General features: G+C 39.8%; 1 protein-coding gene across 5 annotated transcripts in view; it reads right to left on the reverse strand.

The window, feature by feature from the left end:
* The window catches only part of SERGEF (secretion regulating guanine nucleotide exchange factor), a 158696-nt gene that overhangs the window by 65312 nt on the left and 76854 nt on the right, over positions 1 to 16530 (reverse strand). For 4 of the 5 annotated variants that reach the window (XM_056353834.1, XM_056353830.1, XM_056353835.1 and 1 more), the window contains one exon: positions 3333 to 3369. The exons of the other annotated variant lie outside the window; for it this stretch is intronic. In XM_056353834.1, coding sequence (XP_056209809.1) covers positions 3333 to 3369 — 37 coding nt within the window. The remainder of the gene's footprint in view (positions 1 to 3332; positions 3370 to 16530) is intronic. 5 annotated transcript variants of the gene reach the window in all.

The following is a 16530-nucleotide window of genomic DNA, read 5'->3' on the forward strand; positions in this document are numbered from 1 at the left end:
GGTTGAGAAAATGACTACAAGTAAGACCAAAAAGCAACATTACAGAAGTGTCATCCTTGTAATGCTTTACTCTTTTTTTTTTTTTTTTTTTTTAACTACTTCAAGGGGGCTTCAATAAAATTCCTGGGTTTAACTTTTACTAAAATGAGACGTTTCCATTTGGAGGCTCTTCAAGGCATTCTGTTCTGCGCCCTGTGGCTGCAGGACAGTCAAGACCAAGACTTGCATGCATATGTTTTAGAGCAACTCTACTTCTGCATAGTTAAAATTGTTTGATTGTTTAAGTTGTAGCATTGCATGAGCTGCACATGACATGCTGAGCGTTGTTTTAAAGGATAAGTAGTCTGTTTTTAACAAAACAAGCATCAAAGTCTTAGTGGGAAGTGGGCAGGAACCTTATAAGAGCCTTCTCTATAAAAATAATTTTTAATCACATGCTTTTCAAGGTAAGAATTAAACCTCCTTACTTTTTCCGTGTTCAAAACACTATAGACCCCCAGAGCTGGAAAAGCTCAACTTTGTCGCAGTGATTTCGTTCCATTATGTATTTCAGTCACTCAAAGATTCTGTCTTAGTATCATGAAGTTCAGTGCTACACAGTGCGGCTATCACACTCGGGTTGAGAAGCCAGCCTTTTTTGTGCTCAGTAAGTACAAACACAGTTTTCAGTGTTGGAAGATGTTTTTCAGATATGTTATACAACATTTACTTAATAACTATTCAGGTTTTCTTATCAAAAATAGGCTGGTTCCCATGATGATTAATCCTTGGTTGAGGTCAAAAGGGAAAGATTTAGGCAGGGACTTTCAAGTGAAAGGTCATAAAAAAACGAAAAATATTAAAATACATGCAAATTTTAGAATTAGCGTCACAGGACAACATCAAACCAGAACAAAAATGTAAGTGTTTTTACCAAGAGCTAAAAGTGAAGGTGTTTTCACTTTTTCATATACTAATTATTACTTTTAACTTAGAAATGCAGCTATATTTGGGGACATTCCATACCTCCTTTTCCTTTATATCAAACTTTTGCTTCATGATCGAACAAACACTGAATTTCTTACAAATTTACCCATGGGAAAAGACTCGGTGCCATCACAGTGAAGAGAACAGCCAAATTTTGTACTGACTTCAGTAGAAGAAAGCAAGGAAAAAGAATTCAAATAACTGAACCATACAAATGGATGCAGACTATATAAAGCAACATGAAAAACTTGCTTGTTAGCCCTACAAATCAGTTGGTACCCTCAGCAAGATGACTGGAACAGCTTCAGCATTTGTGAAATGAATCCTAAATCTAGCCTCTCTGTCTTAAAAATGTTTGTGCTTTTTTGTTGCATGATCTTTTAAATAGAAACATCTGTATATACAACCGGAAAGAGTGACTTGAATGTTATACTGTCAAAGATTTGCTTTACAGTTTACCTTTCATATTGAACTTGAGCTATTCTAGTCTAGAAGCCAATCATCCAAGCATTTACTATTTAAGAAGGAAACTGGTGATATAGTTGTCCTAAATAAACTCTGCTTGAATGATAAGTTATTGGAAAATTGTACAATCACGTAGACATATTTACAGAAATCTGTGTGATATCTTTAAGGAATATAACAGTTGACAGCTCTGAACTAAGAGTGACAAGTGATCAGAGAAATCCTACCACAAAATGTTCTAAAAAGTCAACTTTTTAAAAGCACATGTAAAAATTCATTCCAGGAATAAAATCTATCACAGTTCTTTAGTTAAAAAAAAAAAAAAAAAAAAAGTAACATCACATCTCTCTTGTCCTTAAAATAAAAATCTACTAGCTTCCAGCACTGATAAATTTCCTATGGAATTCAACGAGCGTAGCATACAGCTTAGACAGGCATATGATGTTCTTCACATATGCAAAGTTCTTAGTTTATTGTAACTTCTAGAATTTCTTTCCCCTACCCATTTTTGCCAGAGATTTCTGCCTAGAAGGCAGAAAGCTTAAAAGGACGTAAGGAGAGAGAAGGTTGTTCAAACCTAATGCTTTCCTTTCACGCACACCGGAGGAATCTGCTAGCGGTACACTTTTACTTCATCAATTCAGCGAGAAACACAATGTGATTCTTTAGATTGCTCTTTAGTTGACATTCAGAAGCACCAGCCTGACAATTAATACAGGCGTGTGATACTGAACAAGTAGGGAGAATATAAAGGGGAAATCTTTTCTTTAAGCCAACCATAAATTAAGTAGAACTTAACAAGTTCACTACAAGGTTTAATTCTAGAAGGATAATTAGAAAATATACTACAGTACCTATGGAAATATATTACGTACACAGAACACCACCTCTGTGGCCACTTAAAGAAACTGATAAGACACAAAGCTAAAATAAATTCCTTTAAAAATTAGGAGATGGAATGCAGGTTGGATACCGAATAGATGCTTTCTCCACAACCATCACACCACAGAAGAAAATTCTTCACTCAACACCTCAACGCAGTCATGGCAATCAAAAATATCTATGTGGATGGAGTGCTGGACTGAAACTTAGAAGACTGCTTCACTTCCAGTTCTGATTAGCATAGAATTCCTTTCTCCTCTCATCCTGTGTATTAATGGGGATAATTATGCTGACCTCCTTTATATAACACCTGAAAATCTACAGTTTAAAATGTTCTTAAACTTGTAATTATAAACATCATATATGTGATATAATATATATCATATATATGATAAAATATATATCATATATATGTATAATAACAATCATGTATCAAACTTTAATTATTGACTCATCACAAAAAAGCAAGAATCTGCTTGTTCTTGGAATTAGTACACATAATTCAATTTTTCCACTGACATTAGCTTCCTAGTACTTCCATCATTATTACAACAGCTGCATTATACTAAGGTGCACTAAGGAACCTGACTATCGCTGACTGACATTTTGAACAACAAAAGATGTAGGATATTTTATTTTTTTTCATTGAAAGTTCCCATGTTAAAGACACTTTTGACCAGCTTCAAGCTTAGGTGCTACTCTGAATCTGCAGCCTGAATTCTTGCGATGGTTCTATTCCGAAACAGGCTGTAGCACTTTGCAAGTGTATTTTGCTATTACACCCATCAGCCCCTCCCTCCTTACAGCAGCTAGTCTACAAGGGCACCTTCTCACCATCACCACTTACGCTACCAGTTTCTCCTCTTCTTTCCTCCACATTTATGTTACTTTCCTCCTTTCAGCTGCACACCATGCCCTCAATTGCTCAATATGTTTGATGTGCACGGGTTTTTTTCATCTTGTGCTACTTACAAATGAAAAAGAGGTGAGAGGATTTAATATAAAATCAAGATACTTACCAACCACTGCCAGATTATGCTCTGAGCCACATGCGATCTGGAAAAGAAGTATGAATGAATAAAAGAGAACCCGCTTACCAGTAGGAAAACAACCACTATTATGACAGCAAATTAAAAATTAACCTGAAACAAACAGCTACTGTTTGTAGGATGCAAAAATCAAGGTTGAAGTGCTCTCGCTTTTAAACAAAATTTCATTTGTAATCTCACCTAAGGGCTTAGTGGCAGGGGGTTATGTTTGTTTGTTGGTTTTGTTAATAAACAGGCATTTCTTTTCAAAATGCATTCACCACTGACATTTCAATCCTTAGGAGTAAGACTGGCCACAATTCTGCAAAAACATCACCCCCTTGGCAACATCCACTGGATCCAACAAGACTATTCATGGGCGTAGAGGAAATGCAGATTAAACTTTTGCAAGATCAGAGCCATACAGAGGCAGCTGGGAATCGAAAGCGTGATGAAGATCTCCACTCCTCTTATCTATACTGTTTTTCCAGCCGATCCCTGAAGAACTTCACAGTATACAGGCTCAGCGCGATAAACCTGCATTGATATGATCCCTATGGTCATTTGCCTGGAATGCACAAAAAAATACCATAGTACTCAACTCTTCTATTAGCAGCAGGCAGGTTTAATTTTTAAAAGCTGCGGAGAAAAAAACCAAAGAAACCACTGCAAATGTTTTCTCCCAGGCTCATTTGTGATGGAAATCAGCTATGAATTTCTTTTCAAAGCAAACTCAAAGTGTATTTTTCTTTATTCTTTGCAGCCCTTTGCAGCTGCTGTGAACATGTCAGATGTTTAAGTTGCTTTGGCATATATCATTCATTAAGCTTTCACAAGTTCTTCACAAATGGTGACAACACAAGCACCGAGAACAGCCTGCTGCCCTACTGCAAGGGCTTGTCTGTCCCATTGAATTTTTTTGCAATGTCAGTGCTGGTATAATTGTCTGATGTAATACAGACATCATCTTACACAAGGTTATTCTGCTAAATGTCCTGAAGTTTTAAATCAAAACACAAGTGATCCCCCCAAAATCCTGTATCTGGTTCATTGTCTTGCACCTACTTGCCCATTACACTTACTACTGAGCTGGAGAAAATTAATAAGCATGTTGTTCTGCTTCTTAAAAGTACATTTTCAATGACAGAATATCAAAGAGAAGTGTATGCTCAATAATAATAAAAAAAGAGACGTCCATACCATCAAAATTTTATATGGTTTTGTGCATGCATACCTTTATAGTTTTCATGGCCAGAAAAACTGCTACAGTCACCTCAATGTCTGCATAACATAAAACTACAGAATTAACAAAACAGTCCTTGTACTCAGCTCACTGTGCTTGAGCATTTACTGGAAAAGAGAAACCCAAGACTGACACACAGACTAGCTTGAGCAATTGCGTTACAAATAAACACTGCAATCACCACTACTCGTAATGTACCTGCACCGTAACTATGACATGAAAATATTTTGTCAATGCCATTCCAACACAATAATGGTAAGGAAGACAAAACAGACTCTTTAGGACAGAGGTGCTTAGCCAAGACATTAAAGCATTTGGGAAAAAGGGGCAAGAAAAATAATTCAAGTCACAGCACACTCCAGCACAGCCTCATCTTCAGAAAAATCAAGACAAAGCAGCAGGAAAAGCAATGATTTTACAAGAGCACTTAGCAGGACTGCATCAAGTCTTCTATTCCACAATATTGCAGACAGGCAAAGCGTTAAGCCCTGACTGTTTAAATGCATAAATCATCATCACACCCTGTATCATTATCCTCACCACAAGTCAGAGCCCTACACTGGAGCAGGGCTGGTTCCTAATGCCTATTCACTGGCTAATGCTTCCACCTATGCTTCTCGAGCTTAAAGGTTGATGCCATGGAAACAAGATCCACGCAAGGAAACACAGGCAAAGGCTTCCTAGCAAAAAAAAAAAAAGCAAATTCTGCATCTTCACTAAGTGCTGAAAATTGGAGATACTGAAGCTGCTGCTAATAAAATAAATTTTATCTGAGGTGTGAATAATCCAATCTCTGTTACTTCTCCAGAAAATACACTAACACAGGCATAAGGCACAGATTCAAAAGCATTTGTACAAAAGAACTGCTCAGGCTGGTGGCTGACACTTATTGCCAGGATGCCCCTCAGAAACACTACATTAAAAAAAAAAAACTCACCCAAAAAAAACCCCCACCCAAACAAGGTATTGTTTAGAATGTAAAACATCCCCTGACAAGGAAGCATCTTCTTCCTGCACTACTCTGTCAGTAGCTAAAAGAATGCTGGTGACCTCCAACAGCCTTGTACTCTATTCATGTAGCTGTGACTCTGCCCACCATTCACAGCCACCCCTTAGCCAGCTTATCAGGTTGTAAGGGAGTCAATCAAACCACACTGGGTACAACCGGACCAGGAATTGCTCCATCATCTAGACTTGCCAGTTTCCCCCACGACAGGTGCTCAGCACCAGCACAGCGTGCAGATGCACTCGCTGCAGCTCTGTAGCTACTGCAAAGCACAAATTACCAGTGCTGCTGCACACCTTTCCGTCTGGTAAAAGCCCCCTCAGTGGAAGTGCCAGCTTTGCTTAACAATGCCTGAAATCAAAGACAACCACAAGCTGCCAAAGGTGGTGCCCTGGATTCACCTTCCACAGCCCAGAGCCAGGACACGCACCAGCAGCAGTACTGTGCTCCAAAGAAGAATTCCCGAGATCGAGAGCACAAGGCTCACACCTTTGCCTTCTTGCAGGGTGTCACCACACCACCTGAAACAGACTGACTTGGTAGGAATCCCCAGAGAAAACACGTCCTTCGGGCAGTCTGAAGGTAGCTGTCTGAAACAAGAACCTCCTTCCCTGTCCGTGGGGTTTGCCCTAGGCCACACCATCCACCCACAGCATCCACAGCATCCCGGCTGGCCTGCACACCTGTGACTGGGAGCTCAGAGGGGAAACAAGGTTGCCACTGCTTAATAAGCAAGCACTGCCTTGCAGCTATTTCATAACAGCTTTTTTACAATAAGCTTTAAAATGTGACACCCCCTTTTCTTCATCACTCCCCACAACAGGCAACAATCAGCCAAGAATGCATAATTTGCTGGTACAAATACAGACCAGTCAGAAAACAGCCTTGCTGAACAGATGTTTTATGCTTACATTAGATGTAAGAAGCTGTGCAGTCAGAGCAGGTCACTGGGAGAAGTCTGGTATTTACTGCAGCAACCATGATTTTCTGGCTACTTCTCTTCTGTCCCCACCCCCAACATGCTGCAGAGGAATTAAATTCCAACAGACATCTGCGTGCTCCCAGTGGATAAGTACATTCAAGGGTACTCATAAACACACAATAATACTTTCTAATTGGGCAATATTTTTACATTCTGTTTTAATTGAAGGGAAAAAAAGCCTCACTAAAGACAAATCAGAGTGACTGCTAGACAGCGAAGCCTTCTATGAGCCTAAGGAACATGACCCTCTACACAGAAACAATTCATATTGAAGTTTCTTCACTGTTTGGAGGAAGATTTGAGTGGAGTTGTGCAAGGATATTGTGATGTTTACATAAATGATCTCAAAGCACTTTACAAACACCCATGAGGCAGGAAAAGAATGCTTAGGGACCATATTACTCAGAACTTACCTTATCATCTGCGCCCTTTCAACTATATGTAAATGGTTTGTTTCTCCCCTTAAATCGTGTGCTAGCAAGCTGTCTTCTACCTAGCAATGGTTGCAGTTCAGATCCATCCATCCAGCTTTAAGACCTGTGGTGAGAAGCAGCTGTGGGACCAACTTTTTATGAATCCTAAGTAGTCAGGACATCAGTTGCATGGACGGTGAGGAAAGACCTTCGCACAGCAACCACTAGCTCTGGACAAAACACCAACATATTTCTGCAGCTTGCAGATATGCTTATGCCCCAGCCCTAACAAGAATTAACTGATTGAATGTAAAAGCAGTGGGTTACACAAAATGAAGTATTTCACTTAAGATGAAAATACTTCATATATTAAAAATACTATATTAAGTATATAAATAATAATGTTTTGTATGTTACATATACATTCCTATATATATGGTGCATATAAATATATAAAAACATTTATGTATGCACATTAGGAAGAGGTTACCTACTCTAGAAGATATTATCAGGGAGGAAGGTGAGGGTAAATAGGGAGCACCTCCATTTATATCGGGGATAGAGATCTTCCTGAAGAAGAGCTATCCCTCCCATTGCTCCCCCACAGTCCTACGAGGCAAGTATTGTTCTCTCCTTTGGAAACAGTAAACATACATACATAGGACAACATGCATGCGGATATTTAGACATACAACCTCCCATTGATTTCAAAAGGGACAACATAACTTTTGTCAGCCATCCCCTAAGGGACTTCCGACCACTATAACAGAACAAGTCTGACAAAGTGTATAAAAACCCCCAAGTTTCAGGCTAGTAGCTTGACCACAAGGCTATTCTTTCTTTTCTGTCTGAACTCCCAGGGCTGGCACTGAGGATCTGTTGTGCAACCCATCAGGAAAAAGATCAAGTCAGAACTGCAGAACAAGCGGGATTGCAGAATGAAAAGTCACAAGCATCCAAACATCGGGATGTTTAGCTAGAACAACAAAAGAACCTCAGTGCCATTTATTTTTGGTTCACTGCCCTACAAGTGCATGTTCATTCCTACAGGGCAATTATGTCCCAAAGTATTCAAGGATATGGAGGCTTCTATCACTTCTCAAAGATAAAAGCATGACATACAAAATAGATTTCCAAAGATGACTGAAGATACAGATACAACATTTAAGTTGTATCCAGATTCTAGTCGCTACTATGTCTAACGCTTTAATTGCACAAAAACATAGCTTTTTTTTTTTTTTTTTTTTTTGGGGGGGGGGGGGGGGGGGGGGGGAGGCGCGCAAGGGAAGGAGACCATTAAAAGGGTGTGCACATAAGTACTTTTATCCAGGACTTTAGCCATGCCATCTACATCTTTTGGCAAATTTCACTGTAAAGGAAATAGCCAGGGCCAGAAGGTAGCAAATTTTATTCCTTCTGGGATCAGAAGCCCTAATGGAAGGAGACGAGGTGACCAAGGGACTGCAGATCAAAGCTTACATAAGACAGTGGAATCTTCTCTCCCGGAGCTGTTCTTCCATGCCCTTGATTAATGCATCGTAACAATGATTTGTACTATTTGACACACTCTGCCCAACTACATTTCTATGTAGAATTCTATTGATGTGAAAAAATAAAATAAAATTAAAAGAAATCTAATTAGCAAAGTTGTCCTGCTTCCAATAAGCCTTCACTGGGAACTCTGTGTTCTTCTTCTGGATCATTTGACTCCTGACTGATAAGAAAGCAACCTGCTAACCTAGTCACATTCCTTGGCAAGCACAAGATTAAGTGCAGTTTAATGCGACACATAGCAGCAAACCAGTGCAACCTCACCAAGAGCAGCACATTTAATCTATTCCTAGCTGTTGGCTGTATCAGTTGAAAAATGAGAGGCCCAGTGTCCTATAGCACACTAGAAATTTTACATTCGTCAGTCTAATAATCTAATTTTCTATTAAGGTGGACTTTTTGTTGTTGAATGAGTGGCTTTTTGGTTTGTATACAGTTTTGCTTTCTGCTACAGCAAGAAAAATTGCAACAGAATTTAAACTGAAGCCTGTGTACTAAAGTCCAGAAGAAAACGTTCCTCCTCAATACGCACCTGACCAAAAGCTAACGTGCCATGTCAGCGGACCTTTGCAGGCACAGAGGAAGAGAGGAAGCATTAAGACCTTGGCAGGATACAGTAAGCTTTCAAAACACAGATTTTATAGCTCTCTATAGCTTCCAGAGGTATGATTTATGCCCGCCCTGCCTGAAACTAATCCCAAGCCTCCTCACTTGTAAGGCAAGACACAAAACGCTTTTTCCCCCATGCAGCACTTCCCTTGATTCTCCACTCACTGTTTCAGAGTCCCATCTCCAATCACTGACAATCCTGGCATGGCAGTTGTCTTTCTTACAGTCACCAAAGAGCCAGCTGGCCAAACCCAAGGGCTTGCCTTTACACCCTCCATGCCAGTGTAAGTTTCTGCATGCATTCCCTCTCTCTGACACTTAAACATACATGAAAAACAGCTATGCTATCTATCGACTCCTCCAGGAACAGCTTCTTGCAGCTAACAGAGCATAGTTATACTTCTCTGATTCAACTGTGCAGCTTGGGTCCCAAGTGCCTGTGAGAGATGGAAACAGTTGTTCGTTTCAAAGCAAAAAGCCCACCAAAACACACAACAAAAAAATCCCACACAAAGAAAAATACACACACAAAAAAACCCAACACACATACCAAAACCCAGACAAACTTTTAGTATCAGGTAGGAAGCACCACAACCGCATAAAGCTATCATTAAAGAGATCAGGCATAGGGGATGAAAGTAAACAGAGGAAAAGAGGTAACTGTTAAAGCAGTCAACATTTCCATGGAATGTTTATATCACAGCAACTCGTGTGCACCCACAAAGTCTACTTATAAGACAAGTGTGGTCATATTGAAAAACTTAGATATGTACTGTGCGCCTCAAATTAAGGATGGATGGAGATGTCAAGACAAATAAGATCCATGTCCACCAACAAAAAATCCTCTTCATCAGATGACTCTGGGACAATACAGAAGTTGCTGAGATCCCAGTAAGAACAGACAATGGGATTACTTTTTAGTAAAATGACAAAAATGTAGCCTAGACAAGAGTGATAAAATCTTTACAAGTCAGCAAGGTCAACTGGTTCTTCTCTGTTGTCTGAAGATTTTTCAATTAGTTCACGTATCCTTCTCCAGACAGCCCCCTTTCTTCCTTGGGGTTCAGGAAGCATTAGCATCTTTAGTTCCAGGAAAATCAAGCTCTGTCACTTTCATATCCCTCAGCCTCAGTCTGGCAAAATTTTCCATTTCTGCAATCAAGACCTGAACCACAAACCAATTCTTGTTTATCCTTTCATCATTTTTAAAATTAAACAAGTCACAGTAATTCAATCCCAGTTTGTTTCCTGTAACAAACTCCCCATTCAGTTTTACCCAAGGGAAGTTCTTCACCATTTTTCTCAAAATTATTTTGGTTTAGTTTATTTCATCCAAAATTACCAGCTCCTTTCAGTTTCAGTGCCCATCTCTCCTAAGTTAAATAAGAAGCACTAAGATGAATACCTGACAATCTATTTGGGCTTGCTTTGGGGAGTACAACTAGTCTGCCCTTTATTTGAGGCCACAAACACCACTTCGACAGAAGAAATGAAAGAAAGCAAGGCAATAGAAAAAAAAAAGTTTAAAAATCTCTTTATACACTGATCTGACTGTACCATCAACACACACATCCTTACCATCAGATTATTCTGATATTTTCAGGTCAAAAATTGTAGCTTGCAAACATGCCAAAAAAACTTAGTATCTGCCTTTTGTTCCTATGTTATTTTACATGCAAACAGCAAAAAGTTAAGTGTTTATTACAGCACATAAATGTCATCATTACCTATCTGAATGTGCTAATTTCTGGTACTGTGAACTTAATGAAATGAATGGTTCTATTAAACAATGATTGCAGGCAAACATTCTGTCGAAGTACACATCATTATCCAACATTTTATAGGTTCAGAATAAAAGTCATGACAGCAAGTATTATTTGGCAACAAAACATCAAATTCTACTTAACAACTATTTCCAAGGTCCTTCTGTGGACGTACAACTGCAGTTTTAAGGTTTTCAACAGAATCTGGGCTTCACATCTCTCCTTGTGGCAAAACAGTCCATCGTTTTTAATGCATTTGGAATATTTTCTGGAATATTCAGTAAAGCTGGAGAGAATCACAAGCAGTCAAATGTACATATTGGGGGAACTCAGCTCCCCTGGGAACTGAGCTCTCCCCTAAACTGCGGTATTATTACAAGCAATCTCACTACAGTTCTTTTACATAAAAAAATTAATGCAGAGAACTCGGCATACACAGTCTGCAAGATTACACAATAGCACAAAGCCTTGCATTTTTGTAGAACTGAAGGAAAAAATAGCATTCTTACAAAGTTCATACCCTCAAACCATTGACTGGGTATTCTATTTAGATATTGTGAACAGGCTGACACTGTCCCTAGAAGACCCTCTTAAAGGAGGTAAGTGCTGTAGCATGGGGCCATACCGCTGCAAGACAAGAGGCCATCACTTGACGAGCCCGGTGGTCCAGCCCCACTGCCCAGAGGGAACTGGCCCCACCAGTGTGAGACCTGACATTGTTGATGCCCAACATAGTTGATGCCCTATACCTCTTGTTTTTCTAGCATATGGGGGCTTTTGGAACATCCTTACAGTATTTTTTTCTTTTCCATGCTTTTCACCTACGCTATCCTTGCTTTAAAATTGCATCCGAAACACCTGGAAGTATTACCAAAAGAATATAATCGATGATGTCATTAAAGAATACTTCTCTTATTTAAAAGTGCAGAGGCTTTTTTGCTTCTTCCAGTAATAAATCCCAATTTACGATAGAATTTTGAATGTCTCAGTTATTCAACACCCAGCATCAGGATGCGGGAAGACTAATTTTCAGATGAATTACTAAACATTCAAGTAAACACTGATGCACAACTGGACTGACCTTCCATTTTGCTGCTAGCCCTGTTGACCTCAGTGAGGACTGTTACTTGCATAAACTGGCAGTACACAAATACACTGTCACTGAAGAGAATAAAAAAAACCTACTTAATCTCCAAAACATTTTACGTTTTTTGAAACAAATGAGCAGGTTACTGGAAATACAGAACCACTACTGCGTAATATCATTTGAAACGTCCTTCACTGGACTCAATGCCTTTGAGAAGTATTAAGGTAACTATCAGCTGTTCAAGAATGTAAATCTTTGCCTGATTCCGGCACAATCTTCACTGTCTGTCTCCCGCCCACATACATGCACGTAAAAATAAAGATGTTATCAAATTAATTTGTAGTCAAAAAACACCAGCACGTTAAATCCTCCTAAAATATGACAAAATAAACATTAGAGGGGAAAAAAAAAACCCAAAACCGAAACATTTTTCGTACACCAACTACCTCAGCTTGAGGACAGAATTTTCGTGGTTCATTTACTCTCCAGCAGAGCTGCCAGCATGCAGCTTCCATAAGGGTTAGCCTTGTATAAAACATCAAGCCCTGAATTTTGCTGACTGTCCGCTCCTTTACCTCTCCATATAAATGGTGCTTATGCCTTTAGGGCGTCATGTAACTCTGCTCTTCAACATTGGATTCTCTGTTTCTGCACCACTTAGTAACAGTACAGCTCCCTGCAGCAAACTTGCTGGAAATAAATAAAGTGTAAACTTCTAAGACCCCGATACAAAAATGAAAAGAAAACCTCTTCTTGATAAATAAGGATACCATTTCTAAGGACTGAAAAAGAGACTGAGCCTTAATCAGAGTCACAAAAGGAGAATTAGGGGGGAAAACTATCTGAAGTGATTCTACACAGCTGATAAAAAGGCATTTTTATTAAAAAGCTAAATTATAGAATCACAGAATTGCTTAGTTGGGAAAGGACCTCTAAGATCATTGAATCCAACCATAAACCTACCACTGCCAAGCCCACCACTAAACCATATCCCCAAGCGCCACGTCTGCGCAGCTTTTAAATACCTCCAGGGATGGTGACTCCACCACCTCCCCGGGCAGCCTGTGCCAGGGCTTGACCGCCCTTTCAGTGAGGAAACTTTTCCCAATATCCAACCTAAACCTGCCCTGGTGCCAGTTGAGGCCATTTCCTCTCGTCCTGTCGCTTGTTACCTGGGAAGAGAGACCGACCCCCGCCTGTCCACAGCCTCCTGTCAGGGAGCTGTAGAGAGCGATCGTCTGCCCCGAGCCTCCTTTTCTCCAGGCTGAACAACCCCCGTTCCCTCAGCCGCTCCTCACAAGACCTGCCCTCCAGACCCCTCACCAGCTCTGTTGCCCGTCTCTGGACGCGCTCCAGCACCTCAGTGTCTGTCTTGCAGTGAGGGGCCCAAAACTGAACCCAGGACCAGTGCTGAGCACAGGGGCACGGTCGCTGCCCTGGCCCCTGCAGGACAAGAGTAGACCGAAGAGAGTCACAGATCCTTACTGTTGCTCCACTGAAGTGAGGTCAGAACAGATCTGTTCTTGCCAAGGCTGGTAAATAAACTGCAGCTGGCCAACACCAGGCGAGCCAGGCAGCCCACCAACAGACCTCCAGCTATTCACATTCAGCAGAACCATTCATTCATCTCTGCTAGTTTATTCTTTAAAACCACACATTCATTCCAGTTTATTTTGACCTAGCAGCTGCCCAATTACAAGAGATTTCTATTATCCACCATCTCTCTCACACAACATCCACCCCCTTCTGTCTTTCAGTCTTCATTACTTTTGAGGTATGGTTCTTTCACACCAGTACTAGCACAGTTTCGAATGACCTTTTCTTCTCTTCTTTTCTCAGGGAGCACATCAGCCTGCTCAGCTTCAAAGGCTCCCAGTTCTTGCCAGTGGACCAAATGCTGCAGAGGCAGAATAAGCCAAGAGATGTGTCCCACCTCACAAGTCAAGGGATGCACAGACTGGTCATTTAATTCACGTTATGGAACAATTTTTCTTGTCCAATTTCTAAACAACCGCATTTTTGAAGTTTGAAAGAACGAAACAGATAATATAACCACTACAATACCATTCAAGTCTAATTGTGGAAAGAATGGTTTCACAATACCAACTAAACGCATACTAATTTATCCACAGAACTTGCCTATGTATGTTGTGGCCAGTGCCTAGAGGCAAACAAAAGGAAACAACGTTTCCTCCCGAAAATCTTGTGCAGTAACACCCTCTGCTCAGTAATCCTTCACTGGGAATGGATATCAACCAACACTGCTCATCTGCAGTTGATGCCACAGGAGCACTAAGCACTCACTAGCAATTTTTTTTATGCCTCCACAGGCTAAAAACCAAGTTGGTCTTTCTCAGGAGCAAATACTTCCTTGATTAAGAAGCCAGCAGATAAGGTGTTGCTGCAGAACTGTTAAGTGTAAAGGCTTTAACCAGTTACAGTATAAATAGACTATAGTCTTGGAACCGTTAACAAATTGAGAATGCACTTGTTCTAATAAGCCCACTCCCACAAGTCAGGAGTTTTCTACCACAACGAAAGGAACAGAGATAAAACCCCACAAACAGTCTGAGACACATGAAGCTCAATTTCTAGAAGAACTGTGGTTATGACAGCTAAACTCAAATATGGCATTTTGGCAAAAAGGTCTGGCAAACATTTTTCTTCTGTATGAGACCCTATCAAAACTAACAAGCTTAAATTTCTAAGAAGCTGTTGCCTTAAGTCCATGCAAAATCTGTATTTTTACATTTTCTTAAAGTTAAGTGAATAAACCTATTACAGCATTATTGCATGACAGCGCCTAATCGGCATGAACAAATAAGTATCTTAATCTGTGAACTACCACCACTCACCAGAATTTTATTCTGGTCTCCCTACTACAATTATAGATGGATGCATTTGCTGCCAGGGACTTATGACCAGTAATTATTTCTTCCTTTTATTTCCAAATACTGCCAGAGATACAGCTATACCTTCTGGAATAAAAACCAGCTTTAATAGAACAAATTTGTATAAGCTTTCATTGCTCACACCCACTTGCACACTGACTGCAAACATGTAATTTACTATATCGCAATCCTTGTTTTTTGAGGAGGGGTCCTATTTTCAACCTAATGGAATTCCTTGCTCTGTCTGCATTAAAGACATCACACACATTATTGAAAACCACCTACAAAGGAAATAAGATGGACAGTGAAGGTCCTGCAATGAGAACTCATTTAGGGTTCCTGAAATTAAGGGGTTGTGAACGCATCAAAACTCCAGAAGAAGCTAATACAACTTGATAAACAGGCAAGACTTAGACAGATAAAACGTACTGTGGTCAGGTACAGCATAATAAATCTTTCTGGATACCAAAAAGAATAAATCTAGACTGTTCACATATACAGCTAGATTCTAAATTAGCTGGAACCTCTCAGGGGAACTGTCTAGCATCACTGTGGACAATTCACCAGAAATCTCCGTTCGATGTTTAACAGCAACACAGAAAGCAAGAAATTAGACTGGTTTAGAGAGGGAAATGATACCGTCATCTTTTCATGCAGATGTAATTACATTATATAGTTTAATTCTGTTACTATCAGGAGAAAGGGACGAGTACGCATAAAAAGAAAAACCACATCTTGACCTAACAAAAGCAATAGGAACATGTGAAAACAAGCCCCAATCCTGCCAAAGACCAAATTATCTATTCCTCAAAACAGAGGAAACAATAACAGAGTACCAGTATATCAAAATCAAACCTTATAAATAACTCCTAACTAGGATTTTGTATATGACTGTTCCTAGCAATAGCAAAATGACTCCTCTTCATCCTTGGAAGACAACTTCATCTCAACTCACTACTACCCTATCCAGCAACCTAATTCCATCATGCCCATTCTCTTCTCATACTACTAGGATAGAAGAGATTCTGCTAAGAAGGCTCCACGGCACTATGACAGACTGAAGCAACACTGTCCCATCTGTCCCTCCATCCCTGTCCCACCCCAAAAAAAGTATTTTGGAACCAAGTAAGCAATAAGGGGATGACACGTCATTATATTTTTCTTTCTTTCTTTCTTTTTTTTTTTTCCCCCTAGAAGCAAAACTCTTCTCTGTCATGCTGAGATATCCTGCTTCACCAAAGGAAAGACATGAGAGCTGATTTACTTTGCACACAAAGCGTTACAGGTCTTACTGAAACGTTAACTTAAAAATCTACCATGACAAAGAGGAGACAGTCGCACATCTGTTGGTTTTCTAATGTGAAGAAAACATGTCTCATCTAGAAGAGACACTTTTTTAAATACAGGATATTTTGATTTAGATATTTCCATCTATTTAAAACAAACAAACAAAATTCCCCAAAATCAAAACTCTAAGCACCCAGAACAACTTCCCATGATTTTGATTACTCTGTGTATATATGAGCTCCCCCTTCTCTGTCTTGACCTTCTTACTCATTCACGTTGTGAGTCCATTGTATCTATTCCTCCTTTAATTACTTTTCAATACAAATCAAGACAAGCCTTAGGCCTTAACTTCCTGAG

This window comes from Falco biarmicus, chromosome 10 (assembly GCF_023638135.1).
Source record: "Falco biarmicus isolate bFalBia1 chromosome 10, bFalBia1.pri, whole genome shotgun sequence".
In the NCBI taxonomy this organism is placed as follows: domain Eukaryota; kingdom Metazoa; phylum Chordata; class Aves; order Falconiformes; family Falconidae; genus Falco; species Falco biarmicus.